The 17,971-nt window shown below is 38.0% G+C and overlaps 1 protein-coding gene across 1 annotated transcript in view; it reads right to left on the minus strand.

The window, feature by feature from the left end:
- CCHR6.PART0H2orf76 (chromosome chr6.part0 C2orf76 homolog) overlaps positions 1-17,971 on the minus strand; it is a 600,781-nt gene that overhangs the window by 7,665 nt on the left and 575,145 nt on the right. The window contains exon 6 of the mRNA XM_044074994.1: positions 7,376-7,467. Within this exon, the coding sequence (XP_043930929.1) occupies positions 7,391-7,467 (77 nt within the window). The 3' untranslated portion in view covers positions 7,376-7,390. The remainder of the gene's footprint in view (positions 1-7,375; positions 7,468-17,971) is intronic.

The following is a 17,971-nucleotide window of genomic DNA, read 5'->3' on the forward strand; positions in this document are numbered from 1 at the left end:
AAAGAAGCAATGGGAGGATATATGTACGTCTCCCAAAATAAGCAACAAAATCAAGAAGACTGAGGATTTTTGCTTGAAAATGTTTACATATATATTTTATACCCCAAGTAGACTCCAGAGAATTTTTCCTCAGGTAGATAGCAAATGTTGGAGGTATGACAGGGAAGAAAGTTGTTTGTGAACATATTTTCTGGAGGTACAGAGGGTTTGTGGAGTTTAAGATTCCCTGCGGGATGCAATGTCAGAGACGGTGGGTGGGCAGATTAAAGGAGATGATTTTCTCAGCTGTGATATAGAATCTGAATTACCCATTCATGGTAAGGTCTTGCTGTGTAATTATGGTGGCTGCCAAAAAAAGCAATTACTAAAAAATGGAAATCAAAATCTAAACAGACTATATTAGAAGTAGTTAACAACTGAGATAAAACAACTGGAATTGAGATCTTTAGAAAAGGGTAGGAGCAATCTACACAGGAAAAAAGTGAATTGTGGGAACAATACATACAAGGGAGGAATGAGATTTAAAAAGAGGCAGGACTTAAATTAGCTATGTAATGTTTGAAAATAATTGGGTAGATAAGTAATGTATAATGTTTGCCACTGGGACTGTATCAATATGATTTGTGATGTAAAATGCTTAAAACTAGGATGGTGTTGGTGTGATTTGTTTTCATTTATTTAAATGTATGATTGCGTGTCTCATAAGTGATGGTTTAATAAAGATGTTTCTTATTTAAAAAAGGGGGAAGGAACTGAATAATTTATGTAATGTTGCTTAGGTTCTATTATATATAGCAATATATGTGCAGTACAATGTTTGTTAATACAGTTTGATTACTTTTGTATAAATGTAAATGTGCCTATGTGAAACAGAGTCTGAAGGGCCTTCACCCTCTTTGGGTGATACAATCACTGGTTTCTGCCAAGATACTGGTACTCCATCCTCACCCACTTTTAAATAAAGACCCTGGAAGGCTTTGTTTATCAGTATCACTTTCCTCCCTCCCAACTTTCAAAACTTCCATAGGAATACTATTGCTTCCTAATGACTCCCCTGTTGACTGATTACATATTATCATTTTTACCACAACTCTTCCTTGTCTTACCTACTAACTGTTGAGAAACATCTTCATCTAACTTTTGCACAGTCAAGTATTCCGTAAATATTTCAATTTGTGCCTTTACTTGGTTTCCACATTCTTCTGCTTTAAACAAATTCTCATAACATTTTTGAAATACCTCTAATACTTGTATAGAACCTCTGGTTATTTTTCTTCTCATAGGTTCCTTAAGTTTGTAAACAACCCCTTCTACTTTATGTTGCCTAAGTTGTGCTAAAAGTTTTTGTGCTCTGGAGTTATCCAAACAGTTCCCTACCAGCAAACTTTCTAAAGTTGTCTATTATCCAAATACTCCCTTTAGCACTCAATACTTGCTCCTCATGTTGTTTTGTATGATTACCTTTATTTTGCAACCACTCCAAATAATTCTATTACTTTTCCATATCTTTCTATCTTACTTGTACCCTGCTTTTAAACTTCATTTTTATTTTAACCTGCTCTCTAGTTATCCCTTCTGAATATTTTTTTAACTTCCCTAATAACTCTTGAATAATCTCTACCATCCATTTCTGAAGCTCATAACATAAGTGGGAAAGCACCAGTGTCTTGGTTTACGTCATCACCCCGCATCTTTAGCTTAATTTTATCAGTGCACAATCTGAAATACTTATTGGATGTCTGTCATGGCTTCATGTGGTATATGCATTTCTATCCAGTCTAGCTCAGTAACTCTACCTTGGGGAATATGTAAATTATGAGATCCTCTTACTGAATTCTCATACTCCATATCAAATATTCTCTCATATTTCATCAGAAGATACATTCTTACTATTGCATATCAAGTTCCAGTCTCCACCTATAAATATTGCTGACTACTACTCCGAAAATTCTCTTAAGCATATTAGCATATATAATATTAGCAGTTTGTGATGAAATAAATACAAGCCAGCATAATCCTCTTCGCTTGCCACCACAAATCTGCCAGTCTTTTTTTCCCACTTTGATCACTACTGGAACTTCTCTAAGGATCAGTATTATTCCCCTTTTCCTTTGTCCCTCATATTCTGCTGAATGTCCATCCTAAAATCCATTGTTTGTCAAATTCATATGCTCATTTCTATCCAAATATGTCTCCTGAAATATTCTGATTTGCATCATACATTTCTTAGTATAATTCAGTACTCTTTGCAAGGTCATTTACATTCAATTTTAATACCGACAGAGTAGCCATTATGATAGAAAGCTATTACTTTCACCTATTATACACAGCAGTCATTCTAAAATGTGTATTTACAACTTTTATTCAGCATGCACACACTGTTTGGCATTCTGATCTCTTATACAGTTGCTTCTTGTCATCTACACCTGAACCTATGCTACATTTTCAAGACTTTTTTTCCTTCAAAACACTCAGACAAAAAAAAACAAATTTGCAGAACCCTATCCTTTTAACTTTCAAACATACAGAATGATGTACATTTTTAAAAACTAAAGTTCACCCTTCCAGATAGAAGTAGCCGTCACAAATCAATGGCTTTACTCACAGGCATCATCTACTCTAAAATAAGTTACCCAAGCTAAAGTGCATGTTAAAGCCTTGAGGTCCCAAGGTCACCCATCTTAAAGCCTTGTGTTTCCACTTAGCACCAACTATAATCTGTTCTTTTCTTACCTCTGTTCCCCGCCCAGATGCAAAAAATAGCTTGCATCCTTTCAGTAAACATTTACAATTACCAATAAGAAAAAGTGCACTGGCTAGCTTTACATAAATAAACTATACACTATTTTAGTAAATGCATTAATGCAGTTGGGGGTGCAAATACGTATGCAACTTATTCAATTTCCACAGTTTCAAACTTCATTTATTTTCACTGAACTGTTTGATAATGTATATTTAAATGTTAGGTACACTTTATATTGCACATACCTCTCATGGTTAATAGTTTTGTACATGCAGACAGCTTGTTGACAAGTAAAAGCAGTTTGTAAGGAGACAAAACAACCAGTAACTTTGCAGACGCACGAAAGAATCCATAAATTTCACTCAGCACACACAGTTGGCTTTTCATGGTTAATTGCTTGAACCTGTAGACTTCTGGTCTCCCAGTGAGAATGTTTGTCATTAGAAAATAGCTAATGAATTTACAAATGTAAGGAAACTACCATTTTCCATGATCTTCATCTGTTTGTCTTATTTTCAAATCTATTTGCTTAAAAAAAACTCATCTCTAATGTAAGCCAGGGATATTCATCTAGATATCCACCCACATAAAAACAAGGGATGATTATAATTGTATATATAATGTAATGTAATCAATTCACTTTTACATTACATTAACTTTATTGTGCTTCTTTCCAGCCTGTTTTATCTTGTTAGTGTAAAGTCTGGAAACATTACAACTCAAAAAAAGTATTTTCTTTCTTTAATATCTTTAGCATATACTATAGTCATTGATAAGGCTCATCCTCCTCACATTTAAAATCCCCAACTGCACCCTATACAAAACTTCTTTACAATGTAAATGCAATTTATGTCATGAAATGGTTATACAGATATTAAGAACAAAAATGGTTTTACTTGCAGTTACTTCTTCAGTGCCTTTCTAAACATCACTGACAAAATGGGTACATGCTTTACACTTTACCCACCAGTTTAACACAGTCAACAAAAGTTTTCTCCTTCTCAATCACTTCCTACAAAGCCACATCTCACATCAAATCCTGTATCTAATGGGACTGATACTTTACAGTCTCCAATGCATTTACTAATTTCACAGTGTTGCTGGTTTTCTTCCACGTCATCTCTCTCTCCCAACACCAGTCTCTGGTTCACTTCCAAAGTACCCTCAATTCATATAGTCAGCTCCTGTGCTTTTTTCTGTCACTCAAGCATTTCCTTTGGAGCAATGGTAAAGGTTTCACTGACGGTCTCTTTATGATTTTGTTATTGTCAAAAGAATGAAAAATAGTGTCTCCTTCCATTTGCTGGCTCACTCTGTTGATTAAACTTTATGTCCCCAGCCTGTTCTGCATTTGAAAATGTATTTGATCCTTCAGGAAAAAATATTCTGAGGACAGATGGATGCAGCAGCTTAACTCTCTTGACATTCCCGGCTAGCTGGGATAAATGCACTTCTTTTCAGCCTGCTGTGCAGTGAATAATCACTTTCTACAAACATTATCCTGTTACCAGTTTCTAATATTTTTCCTTTCTGCCACAGTTTTATCAGGAGCAGCTCTTTTGACCGATACGTTTGCATATTTTATGAATATAGTGCTTAGCTTCTTTCTCATGACCACATTAGGAGCAAACACAAGATCTGCTGCCCATTACTTAACAAATCCTGCTGTGGAACATCAATCCAGTTGCTCATTTGATTTTTCAAAAAAATTAGCTCTCTCTGCTGAACCAGAGTAACTGGAAAGAACAAAGTCTCATGTTCTCTCTGGATGCTATATCTTTTTTTTTTTTTTTTTTGAAACAGGTCTTCTTGAGAAGCTTCATGCTCAGCCAGTTTATTTTTAATTTCATCCTCTGATTTCTGCAATTTTATCAGCTCAAATAGCTAAAGCTTCTTACATTTTTCCAGCCTTTTGTTTATATACATATTTATTTCTTCAGTGTTTCACTTATTTTAAACGCATCTCTATGTAATTTACATTTCCTCTAAATTATTGGAAGCCATCTCCTGTACCAAAGCGGAAACTTGAACTGAAACCACACAATGGGCTGCAGCACAAGAAATTTAATGTTTAAGTGCTTTCACCCAAAATCTTAATGGCCTTCTGCAGAAACATGACTAAAACACACAAGACATCTTTTTTATGGTACATAAGCAGTATCATGTGACAAAAACAATATCATATGACAGAAGGACTGACATAATAAAAACCACTACGGACTGCTGAAAAGTGAAATGTAAAGTTACACTAGCAGAAAATAACATTCAAAATTAAATATACACATTTAAAAATGTTAATACTCGAACATTGCAAGTCACAGCTTGGCTGGTCTTAATTTTAAAATACTGATGATCAAAACCCTGTCGTAGCCTGGATGTTTAGTTGCATCTAAGCCATACTAACAAATTTACTCTCTGTATTCCTGGGTAGTTTCCCATAGGCCACCTATGATATTAGCAGGCACAATTTTAATTAAAAATTCTTTTAAACCAAAGTGCATCTGTAAAGGGCACTTCTGGTGTCCTTTTTTCAATATCGTACAAATGTTCCAGTATTCTTTTAAAAATAATGGAAATTACAAATTGCTGCCAGATGCATTTTAACAGCAGAGTACCTAAATCCCTGTTCAAAAAGCTCTGTTACACTTGCTCGATGGGTGCACCGAAAATCTGTATGGACAGCTAAAATGACAAAGCAGTTCTATTTATTCTTATACAGTTTTTCTAGTTTATGTTTTTTGCAAGGAGGTAAAATCCTCCTAAATTGGTCAGTAAAAATGCAACTGTCTGCCATGTTTGAATTTGAAGAAGTCATAATGACAGCTTTAATCCATTAATGTCTATATTATGTCTCCCTGAGGGGTGAGTCAGACATCTGAAGGGAAGACGTCTGAGCAGGCCTTCCAGCATATATGGCATTGGGAGAGGAAATCATAATTAGGTTGGCCAAAAGCAGGCCAGCAGAATCTATTTCCACTCGAATGTCTTCACTTTCTGGACCATTTTGATATGCAATGGAAAGGGGGATAGGTATAAAGTAGACTTAAAGCCACTGCTCCATAGGGCATCCTTGATTATAGTAGGGGTATCTGCGACTAGGGGATAAAAGTTCTTGTACTTCACATTTGTAATGATACAAGCAGGTCAAATCACCGGGAGTTACAATATGCAGAATGTCCTGTTAAGAGTCATTCAAATTCACTGACCATTCACAAAGACAGAACTAGGTCCATGTTCCGTCTGCCCTCTATGGGAGAGGACTTCCTTGGAATGTGAAACGCAATTAGGACTAGTTCATGGCCCAGGGCTCAAGTCTCATACCATGATGGCTTCCTTTTATGTACCAAACTATGCACATTAACTGTGTGAACAGCTTACAGAAGGCCTATAAGTAAAGGACAACTCAGAGCTTCAGAACACTGAGCTAAAGTTGAGATTTGTAAGGGTCAATTGGCCACAGAAATGCCCCTCTATCTTAGGGCAGATGTTCCGTGGTTAGGGTGCACACAGGGGTGGCATTCTGGAATGGGTTCCCCATAGGGAAAAGGGAGGGTATGTGGCCACCACTAAAAGCAATGCATGCACCAACATGGCACAATAATCTTGTGAGAAGGCAACATGCATGGATCTTTAAATTAGGCAGTTTCCACAGGGGCTTTGCTAGCGACCCGGGGACAAAAAGGTATAGCGCCCAGGAGCCAAGAGAGCACCAAACTGGCACCTCTCTCCTCACCCAGAATGTTGGATGCCTGAATTGCATCTCCTATGTCCCTTCAACTTGCTTCTTTAGTTGTCTTTTCTTGGAGAAGACACAGAAGCCAGAGGGTAACTCTGTAGATGTCATCACAAACCAGGTAAAAGCCTTAAGTCCCTTCTTCTACAGGCAGGGAACGTTGTCTACTCTCAATAGCTTTAGATGTGAAATCCTGACAAATATTACATTCGACAATATCATGTTTAGGCCCTAAATAAAATTCACAATGGCTATAGAAGTCTTTGTGGTAAATTTTCTACAAATATATCTTCCCTTCATGGGCCTTGATATATGGCTGATGTAACCATAAAGGGAAAGGACTACACAAGCAGTTTACATCACAAATATTATAAAGAAAGGAAAAAGGATGTTTTGCAACAGGGTACTTGAAATACACAAGGAGTTATGCAGGAATTAAATATTACCCAAATGGAAATCAACTATAAATAGCATACATTGGTAAAACTGAATAGACATTCTGAAGCAAATGTTTCAAACACTACCATAACAACATTTAGCAAAATAAAATGCTCATTGTCAGTTTTTAACGGCTGGCTCACAGGTCAGTACTGAAAATTGTAGAAAATTTTAGATAATCCATTTATGTTGACAGAAACATATCTCACTCTTAATAGACCCATGACACCAAGAATGAGGAAAGGATGAAAGCTCTCGTTACTACAGCTATAGACTATGGCGTTTGAGTGTGGTTAACCTATCCATAACACCTGAAGGATTTTGCTGCTTCTTTTTGAAGTTTTTTTTTTTGTTTGTTCATTCAACTGAATATTTAAAACATTATCAAGAAAAGATAATCATACATTCATTTAACTGAACAAGTAAACACTGTAGTAGAAAGACAAATGCAAGATACTTGCCATGGTATCTTCTGGCTACCAAACAGTTTTTGGATCAGCTCTGTATTTTTCATAATCTTCATTACAAAAGAAAGCTACTTCTGTTTCATGTCCTTAACAAAAAAATATATATTGTTAGGAGAATGTCTCAACAAAACATTTTTGAAGACTACAGCAGTAATGACACTACTACTACAGAAAATTCAGAATTTTTTGGAAATTTAAAATAATTTAATGAGAACAGTTGTCAGTATTTCTGCCATCAAGTGTTAGAAAGTAGCTAAACATGGTATTTTCAGATATATTACAAACCTTACATCTATACTGTTTTTTAAAATGTCAAAAGCCATTTTAAAGTCTGCAGTTCATTCATCTCCTGCTCAAAAAGATCTGCCAATGTCATTAGTTGACTCTGTAATGCAGTTCTGTACACCCCAACTTTTTTTGGAAAATTACTATTCCCTTACCAAAGTAGCCAAATGAAAATCTGCAAACAAATGAGGCATGGATATAAAGAGCAAGCAAAAGTGTTTTTTTTTTTGAATGGTGGAAGATAAAAGGTCCCAAAACACGGGTGTAATGTATAGTTTAGTAAGAACTTACCATTGCAATAGATGTTTAAATAGATCACTGTTGCATTAATGCTAACTTATGGGATTGTACATCCCTTAAGTATCAGCAGAGAGTTTCATGTACAGGTCTTATGTCAGATGTACAGCATGACAGGAAGTAGCCTAAGCTTTTGTAGACTGGCTCCAGGTACGGTATCAACAAATTTACAAAATACTTTAGCGCATATAATTTGCAAAAGGATCATTACGGTCCATGTTATGGTAAGTCTACAGTTAATTCCAACAGCACTGGTGTACCATCGTGTTTAATTTTGTAACCTTTCCCCCAGACTGCATCACCTCAAAGGATATTAACTTAAGGAAAGTGGTGCAAGCCACCTACAAGGAGTGGGGGAAGGGGACTTGCCCCCTCCAAACTACAAGGTCACCAAGTTATTTTGTTGTCAAAATTCAATGAAACAGTCTCCTAATCATGCTCACTCTCTTCCAACTCATAACAGATTCCTAGAGTGACTGCATGGACAGTCACAGTTATCCACATTTTTTTACATATCTTTATTGAATTATCACTTGTGACGCATACAAATTTACATTTATATAAAAGTAATCAAGCTGTACTAACAAGTTCCCATTTACAAACATTATACTTCACATATATTGCTGTACATCATATTACCTATACAACATTGCATACATTTAATTCCTGTCCCTTTTTTTTAAACAAGAAACATGTTTATTAAAACATCACTTAAGACACAGGGGGTTACTATTATATGATCGAAGATGCATTCTTTCGAATGCGTCTTGATCAAACTTGAAAGCATGAAACGGCATATAAGCGATTTCTTTCCCTAGGAAATAAATCGCTTGGCCGCCTCAGTTACTTTGCCATTTTCGTCAGTGTAGTGCGATCTCGGAGTTGGTATATTTAAGTAGGGGGGTGTGGGGGGCAAAGCCCCCCCCCCCCACTATATGTAATGTTTTAAAGTTTTTTTTTTCCTTTTGTGGAACAGGGATTTTTTTCCCTTGGAAAAACATCGCTGTTCTAAGTCAGGATTGTAAGCTTTTGCTTATATCGGGTCGATAAATCAGCGTTCGCTGATTTAATATAAACCAGACACAGGCAATCATACATTTATATGAATGAAAACAAACCAAAATGACACAATCCTAGTTGCAAGCATTTTGAATCACAAACCATACTGACACACTCCCAGTTGCAAACATTATTCATCAGTTGATAACCTACCCAATAATTTTCAGTCAAATATTACAAAGCTCATTTAAGTCCTGCCTTATTTTAAATAGAATTCCTCCCCTGTATGTACTGTTCCCAGAATTCCCATTTTTTTTCCTTTGCAGTTTGCTCCTACCCTTTTCTAAAGATCCAAATTTCAGTTGTTTTATCTCTGTTACTATCTTTGCTACTTCTAGTAAAGTTGGTTTAGACTGATTTCCATTTTCTAGTAATTTAATTTTTTGGTAGCCATTATAATTAGACCAAGCAAGGCTTTACTATGTCTAGGCAATTCAGATTCTGTACCAAAGCTAAAAAAAAAAAAAAAATAATAATTTCCTTAGTTACACCAATTTGCTCACCCAGCATCTTCAACAAAGCAGACTGCATGGAACCTTTAGTCTGCCAACTCACTACACTCCCAGAAAATATGCCCCCAATTACCACTTTCTTCCTAGTTACACCTCCATTTGCTGTCTACCCGAGGAAAAATTCTCTGGAGTCTACTTGGGGTACAAAAATATCTATGCAAACATTTCCAAGCAAAATACTAAATCTTCTAGATTTAGTTGCATATTTGGGAGACATACATATATCCTCCCATTGTTTCTTTGTGAATTGCTTATCCAATCTCTTCCTAATCCTTTCTAACCTCCTTTGATTGATTATCATGCAATATTTTATATGCTCTACTAATTATTCCTTTTGTAATGTCAGCTTCTGTTCTATATTCTACTAAAAACTCTACCAGTGGTGGTCTTTTGTTTAGCCCCCCCCCCCCCATTTCTTTCTCTTTGCCTGTATTCGGACATCAATCCTCGATAGGGAAGGCAATCTCTAACCTGCAGCCCAAATACATTCTTGGCGGCTTCCCATTCTATCATTTTTCCCTCTCTAGTTATTTGCTCCCAATAGCTTGGTTCCTTTGCCTGTTTTCTCCAATAACTTCCAGCCCCACCTTGCCTATTGTCTATATCCCTAACTGCAGTCAGCCCTATAGGCAGATTCTCCTTTCTCCATTCCCATGTTGTTTTAGTTCTTAAGATACTTTGTTACTATATGGATATAATATTCTGCATGATTATTGTTATTCTCTTTACAGGCCTGCATCCAAAATCCCAGTTTCTCCTTTGAATTATAGCTTTCTGCTAGCTCTGAAATACCCCTTCAAATCGGGTAATCCCAATCTGCCCCATTCTACTGGTAGAATCAGCTTATCCCAATTGACTCTTGCTATCTTCCCCTCCCTATTAATTACTAGTCATTACTTCTCCTCTGGTTGATAAAAATATGCCTGACCTGTGTACAAAACTAATGGGACTAAACATTTTAACTGTTTGTATCTTATTATCCATATCCATATAACAAAGCTTCCATTTTCTGAGTTTTTGTATTATCATTGTTTAGTCTCTTCCCACATATCCTTAGCTGCCACACCAGAAACATTTTTAATCCATACTCCTAAATACTTGATTTTATCATGTCCCCATAAATATGGATATTGCTGAACCAATTCATGTGTAGGTACATAATTTACTGCTATAGCCTTTGTTTTAGCTTCATTAATTTTGTATCTCGAAAAGATTTGAAACTGTCTGAAAATGTTCCACAACATTGTATGTCTCTTTCTGGTTTTGTCAGGTATAAAATAATATCATCTGCAAATACACCCAGGCTTCTCTTGACTACCATACCAATTATATCCTTGAATTTCTGAATACCTTATTTTATTTGCCAATGGTTCTAAATATAATGCAAATAAAGGATAAAAAGGGCACCCTTGCCTGGTTCCTCTGCTCAAGCAGAAATTATCAGACCCACTTTAATTTTAGTCTCCAATCCCTCATATGTCCTCCTAATCAACCTTTTAATTTTTTCAGGAAATGCAAATGCTCCCACTGTCCTGCTCATAAAGTCCCATCTTACTCTGTCAAATGCTTTCTCTGCATCAAGGCCCATCAACAATAGTATTTCTTACATTCTGTTTCCCTCTGGATCATCAATGTTCTGTTAATGTTGAGCTATTCCCAAAATTTTGAAGGCAAATGAAGTAACGGAAGTAGCTGGGTTCATATTACTGCACGGCAACCATACACACTTCAAAATTTTATGATACTTTTTCAAAACAACCTTGGTTATAACTGAGAGAACAAAAACTGAATGCATCATACTCTTACAAGAAAAGATAGACATTCTGGAGCACTGAAAGAGTTATAATTTTTATACATTTATTTATTGCTTTTGTTGACTAGGGTATTGATTAGAGGCACAGGAACAAAAGCACCAGTTACAAAATAGAAAAATTTTATATAAGAGGAGAGAAATCTGCAAAGCTTAAAGTTAAACTATGGATATACAATTACTGACAGGCAGCTTACTACAGAAAATATGCAATCAGGAAAATACAGTCATTACATATGTATACAAGGAAAAATGGCATATACATTGAGGTTTAAAATGTCACATTAAAATTTTACATTAAAGTGTAGGAGAAATAAGAGACAGGAGGTGTGGGAAACAGGAGTAGAAAGCAAAAAGGAGGTAAAGAAAGGTGAATAGTGTATATATGTGTTGCGTCATGATAAAGAAAAAAAGCTGTAATAAAGTACAGGCAAATGCAAAAGGTAGTGAGTTGGAATTTTGCTGGAGAAAAACTTGTCAGGGGTATGTTCAGACAGTAAGAATGGCAAGGGCAAAGGGATAGAAGATAGCAGGCAAATTAAATACAGAATTTGTTTTTGTTGAGATATATAGATTGTTACTAGGCTAATGGCCCCCGGGGGGGGGGGGGGGGGGGCTCCTAAGCCTAGCAAAGCTTTCCCAAAAGAATAATTACGTCTTGTATCTGAAGAGGACATTGACAGCCAGGCACTTATAAGCTACCTCTGTCCATAAGGTACACAGGTGCCAGGCCTGGGTGTAAATTTCTTACTTCCCTGGTCTAGCTTGCACTTAAACTGGGTAATAGATAAACTCAGCTTCAAGTGGATAGGAAACCTGTTATATGAGTGGGCAGACTCTGAGACACAAAGCTCTCTCTCCAGCATGTTCTGTTTAAGTTGCAGTCAAAATTCAGGTCCCTAGACCTTGTACTTCTGGTACTCTCTAACTTACAAATATGCAGGAGATTCATAAGTGTGGTGTTTGCAGTTGCCTTGTAAGCCAGGCATAGATCACCCCTCAAGCAATCTATAGGAGACTTGAGTAGAGGGAAAGGGCTTTAAGGCACTCTGCGTAACCAGGTTTGTTATGTCTTTTATTCTTTTTGTAAAGAACCTCTGAGCTTGCTCTAGTTGCGGCATATGCCTGATCAGGTATATACCAAACGCAGCAGTGTACTCTCACTGGTCTGATAAGGGCAGAGTTCAGTGGGATAATGACCTCTTTGAACCTAGATGCTATGCCCTTACTTATAAGGTGTGCAACATAAAAGGATTTCCTCTCCACTCTGGCCAAGTAGTGGTCAAAGGTACTGTCTACATGCGTACCCAGATCCCGGACCACTGGGTCAACTGTTAGGAGAGTATTATCAACACGGTAATTAGCCGGGATGGTTGACTTCCCAAAGGGTACAATTATGCATTTCGTAGCCTTGAGTTTAAGACAATGGCTTTGGCACCATTTGTTAGAGATGGATCTTCTGAAGAATGCTAGTGTCTGCAGGAGAACAGATGATAACTCCCAGCTTGCAATCATATGCAAACTTAGTCAGACAAACTTTCAGCATTTGCTTCCATTTCATAGAAATGGATGCCAAAAAGGAAGGGCCCTGTACGGAGCCCTGAGAGACTCTGCTACTGACTGGCCTCTTGGTGGAGGTAGCCTCACCTATTTTGACCTCTTGGGCCTATCATTGAGACAGCTGGCTATCCAGCGGGTGATAAAAGGGTTTATACTTAAATTAGTAAGCTTGTCTATAATGCCTGAGTGGGGTATTGTATTAAAAGCGTTGGCCAGGTCGAAGCAAGCTGTGTGCACAGACTTACCCTCATCTAATGCTTTGGTAACTATCTCACAAAAGTCCACCAGATTTAATAGGCACGACCTTCCTTTAACAAAGTTGAACTGTGATGAATCTAGTGTTTGCAGGTTACCCATGTCCTCATTTATCATGTCCATGATGATTCTTTCCATGGCCTTACATATAACGCTTACCAGACTCATAGGCCTGTAGTTCCCTGGATCAGTGGTTGGACCTCCTTTGTGCAGGCGAATGACTGTAGCTATCTTCCAATCCTTGGGCACAAAACCTGACTGAAGGCTCCAGTCGAAAAGTGATTCAAGTGAACCACACAGGTCATGTTTCATGTTATTTATTAAACATCCTGGGATGTTATCTGGGCCCATCGATGTAGTGTTTTTTTGCCTTGGAAAGTGCATTGATTACCTGTTCCCTTGTAATGCTTGGGGGGACTATGGTATGCGGTATTTCCTTTGGACTACTGGGTGGGGTGGGGGTAAAAATTTAAGTTGAACCTGTCAGCCAAAGGTTTGGCAATGGCCTTTGGTTCAGTATAGGTAATGCCATTTACAATACGTTCTGCGCATTGTTGTGTATTTTTCCTGAGGTTACGGGCATAGCTGTAGAAAGCTTTTTGGTTGTCCTTTGCCTGACAAGCTATTTTTTTCTTCAAATTTAGCCTATGAATTATTAATTAACCCTCTTAGCTACCTGTTTAGATTGGTTGGGGGCTTTTAGTATGTATGGCTTTGTTCTTCCTATGCCTGGTCAAGATTTTTTTTTTCTTTTGCTGTATAACAGACTGATATTGTGATTCCACCAGAGTGGCTTGTCCTTTGAGTTTGTCTTATTCTTAATGAGTGGGCACAGCTCACTCTGTACAGCTATCAATATGGCTGTACAGAAATTTTATGAATAGCTCAGTATATGCTATGTTGTTTACTGGGATTGGGCATGCTTGGAATAAAGACAGGTTAACCTTGGAATAGTTCCTAATGGTTATTGGCTTCTCTGGATCTCCAGATTTAATTTTTATTTCAAGTAACACTGTCTTATGGTCAAATCTGACAAGCAAAGACATTACATTGGGGGAGGAATATTGGACCCCATGCTCATGAGTACAAGGTCAAGGAAGTTTGTACCCCTGGTAGGAGAACAGACAAACTGTTCCAGGGTGCTGATATTAAATGTTGATATTAAATGAAGTTTAGGAATCATAGGGCTTGTGCATTAGAAGTGGTCTAGGATTCCAAATCTATACAAGGGTAATTGAAATTTCCCATTAATTATTATATTGGGTTGAATGGTGAGGGATTCTAGTAAACTGAGATAGGTAGTATGGGTTTTCTGGGACATGGTGGGGGACCCATAGGTTGCAAGGATATGGTACGAGACCCTGTTTATGGCGAGTTGCACATGTATGAGTTCCAGTGGGTCATACACTTTAACAAGTCTAGATGTGAGGTTGCTTTTAATATAGACAGACTCATCCACCTTTAGTTCCCTCCTGTGCAGTAGCTTGCCTAAAGGAGTGCAAGGTATTGTAAACCTGCATTGCTGGGGTATTCTCCGCAACTTTAAACCACTTTACTACACAGATGTCGAATAAATACTTCAGGGAGAGGAAGGCTTGTAGAGAGTGGAGTTTCTTTTTAAGACTTCTAGCATTGAGCAGTACCACCTTCAGATATTTTCATAGGTTCAGTTAAGTTGGCAGGTTATCAATTCGGCATTGCCTAAAAAAGGCACAATGGGGATGGAAAAAGGTCTTTGCCAATATCAGTCAGCTAAGAAGGTATAAGTGCAGATTTATCCCTAGCAAAGCAGCTTGGTCTGTCAAACATGTCCTCCCAGACTGTCAAATACTGCACCCCCTGGAATGACACCAGAAAGTAAGCAAACTGTTAAAATCAATAACTTTTGGTAACATGGCATCACCTGTGGACAAGACAATATGCTGCTCAGTGCTAGGCTCATACCTGCCTGAGAAATAATCAGCGATCTCGATCATGTCTCACTTCATATAATTAAGGGAGTTACATCTCAAGTCATTAACACCCAAATGGACTATGACAAAGTCATACTGGCACCTGTGGTTCAATGACCTGAGTGCCCATTTGACTTGATGGATCCTAGCCTGGAAAGGCAGCTAACCTTGACATTCTCCTTACTCAGCCTGGGGAGGGGGACACCAGTGTGCCTCACTATATAATCACCAATGACCAGGAAATGTGACTGTGCACTGATTTGCCTTAAGGGCTTAGCAGTAGAGGTGCTGGATACAGTGTTACTATGTGTAGCTGTGGGTGGGGCTTTAATGGAGTGTTTACGTGATGGTTGAGCACCCTTTATTTGCCTGTACTGTGCAGGAGGTCTTTGTTTTAGGAAGGTTAACTGTAAGTGCCTCAGCATAAGTAGTTTTACGTGTAGGGTCTTTACCCCATTTGGGATGTACCTTACAAGACACCCACAACAGCTGGAAAGACCACAGAAGTACCTCACCAAGAGGATTACTGGCCTCAAACAGGTGCCCTATGCAGCCCGACTGAAGAAACTCCAACTGTACTCAGTTGCATACCGCTTACTCTGAGGTGATCTCTGCCTGACATACAAAGCCATGTCCAACCCAGAATTGATGGACATGCTCCACCTAAAAAAATAAATAAATCCCAGAGAGCCACATGATCTAGGGATCTAAACCTCACCACAATGATAAACAGGACGTGCTGGAGGGCTAGATTCCTGTCCCAGAGACTCCCTATGTTTTGGAACAGGATTCCAGTCTACATGAGGCAGAGCCCCTCACTAACACTCTTCTAGAGAAATCTTAACGAGTGGATGGGAAACAGAAAATTTACCCCGGGACCACTGCAGTGGCTCTGCTGGACAGAGGTACAGGGGACTAATCTAAGAGGGCGGCGAAAGCCAACACATTCTGGCTCGGCTTATAGATGCCCTAGGGCAGACAGCTTAGTACTTACCTATGAATCTATGAACCTATAATAGGCATAGTGCAAGTGTCACTGACAACCTCTATAAGATTAGTTTTTGTTGTATGAGGGAGTTTTGCCTCCAGTGTTAATGCGTATTTATACCTCTTGCACATTTTATCTGCTTTACTGAGAATAAGTGGGTTGTCAATGAACATGAGGCAACTGCTACAATGCATCAGAATACCCATCTCAAACAGACTGGCCAGAGTCAGGAAGTGTATATCCATGGCTACATGATCTATAGGGAGGAGTGAGAGAAAATTAAACACTGCATAGATCAACAAGATAAGGAACTTCAGGAGTAGCACTCCACTTTGTGCAAACTAGATGCTCTAGTAGTTTAAAAGTCCATCTAGATAGTAGTGCCAGAAGACTGTAGACCACAAACCTTCCTAATGTAAAATAACTGGTTTGAAGCCCAACTGCTTAAACCAGAACAATGACAATTAGAATAACAGACACAATAAGCCTTCACCAGAAATTCCCAGCTCAGAAGAGTGGAGGCTACCCTCTTCTCCCACAAGAGTGCAGACCTCAAACTTTCTTAATGTAAAATAACTGGTTTGGAGCCCAAGTGCTTAAACCAGAACTAAGACAAAACAACAGACACTAAGTCTTCAACCATCAATTCCCAGCTCAAAGATGTAGGCTACCTCTCCTGCCACAAGAGCACAGACCGTAAACCTTCTTCCTGTAAGATAACTAGTTTGAAACCCAAGAGCTTAAATTAAAACAGAGAGACTTGTAATAGCTGTAATAAATGCAGCAGATTAAATGCAATGTAACACTAAGAACGTGCAGCAAAAAGCTAAACAAAAAGTAGGAAAAAGCACAAATTACAGTAAAAGCAGCTGAATAAAGTCAGATTTTTTTTTAGTAAGTGGAAGGGAGGAAACAGTGGGCCTTCCCAGATGATCTATCAGTGCTCAGCAGAATGAGCTGATGAGATGGTATTGGGAGGAGTGTCTAACATCAGATTTACAGTAGGGGTGGGCAATTCAAAAGCCATCAAATTTAAAAGTTCAGCAGCAGAAGGGTGGGTAGGTGGGAAAAATCAAATGCAGATATCAGTAATAGTTAGGCAGAGAACAGCAAGTCAAACAAGCACTACAGCTGAATAAATATGCCACTAAATATTTGAAGTTAAATGAGGAATGATATTTCTCAGCTCCTACCACTAATTGAATAGATGTTATTAACTGCCTGCAAACTTATTTTCTAACTGACCCTAGCGAACAAAACCCTTAAAACAAATGCAATGCATGAAAAACATAAAAAAAATTAGAAGTAACCAAACCTTAAATGAGCAACTTCAATCCAACACCAAAATGCAGAGATTAGCAATAGCCAGGCAGAGAACAGCAAGTCAAACAAGCACTACAACTAAATAAAGATGCCACTAAATATTTGTAGTTAAATGAGGAATGCTAATTCTCAACCTCTCCCATTAATTAGCTGGGGCAATTGGGGTAATGAAGGTGTAAAAAAGTCAGGGTAGTCTAGCTTAGAAAAACGCACGAGCACAGCCAAGTGTTGCATTTGCAAGTTTTTGAATCTGGAAAGGCTGATTAGTTGCCTGATCATGGCAGGATAGAATTCCAGATTTTGAAAACAATGTGAGTACAAGTACAGGCCAGTAGAGTTGCGGGTTTTATTTATAGTTAATAAGGACTTGTCCATTGAGCACAATGACCATGCACATTTGCAAGGTTCCACTAAAGCTTGGAGTGCAGGACAGTTTAGAGGTTTGTAGATTATATTATGAACAGTTGCTAAATGGGTAAGAGAGAATGTTCTACTGAAACACCTGATTCCAGGCTTCTCTGACCTCTATTCACACCTCTAACTGCTTAT

This window comes from Protopterus annectens, chromosome 6.part0 (assembly GCF_019279795.1).
Source record: "Protopterus annectens isolate FY-2018-M chromosome 6.part0, PAN1.0, whole genome shotgun sequence".
Classification (NCBI taxonomy): Eukaryota; Metazoa; Chordata; order Ceratodontiformes; family Protopteridae; genus Protopterus; species Protopterus annectens.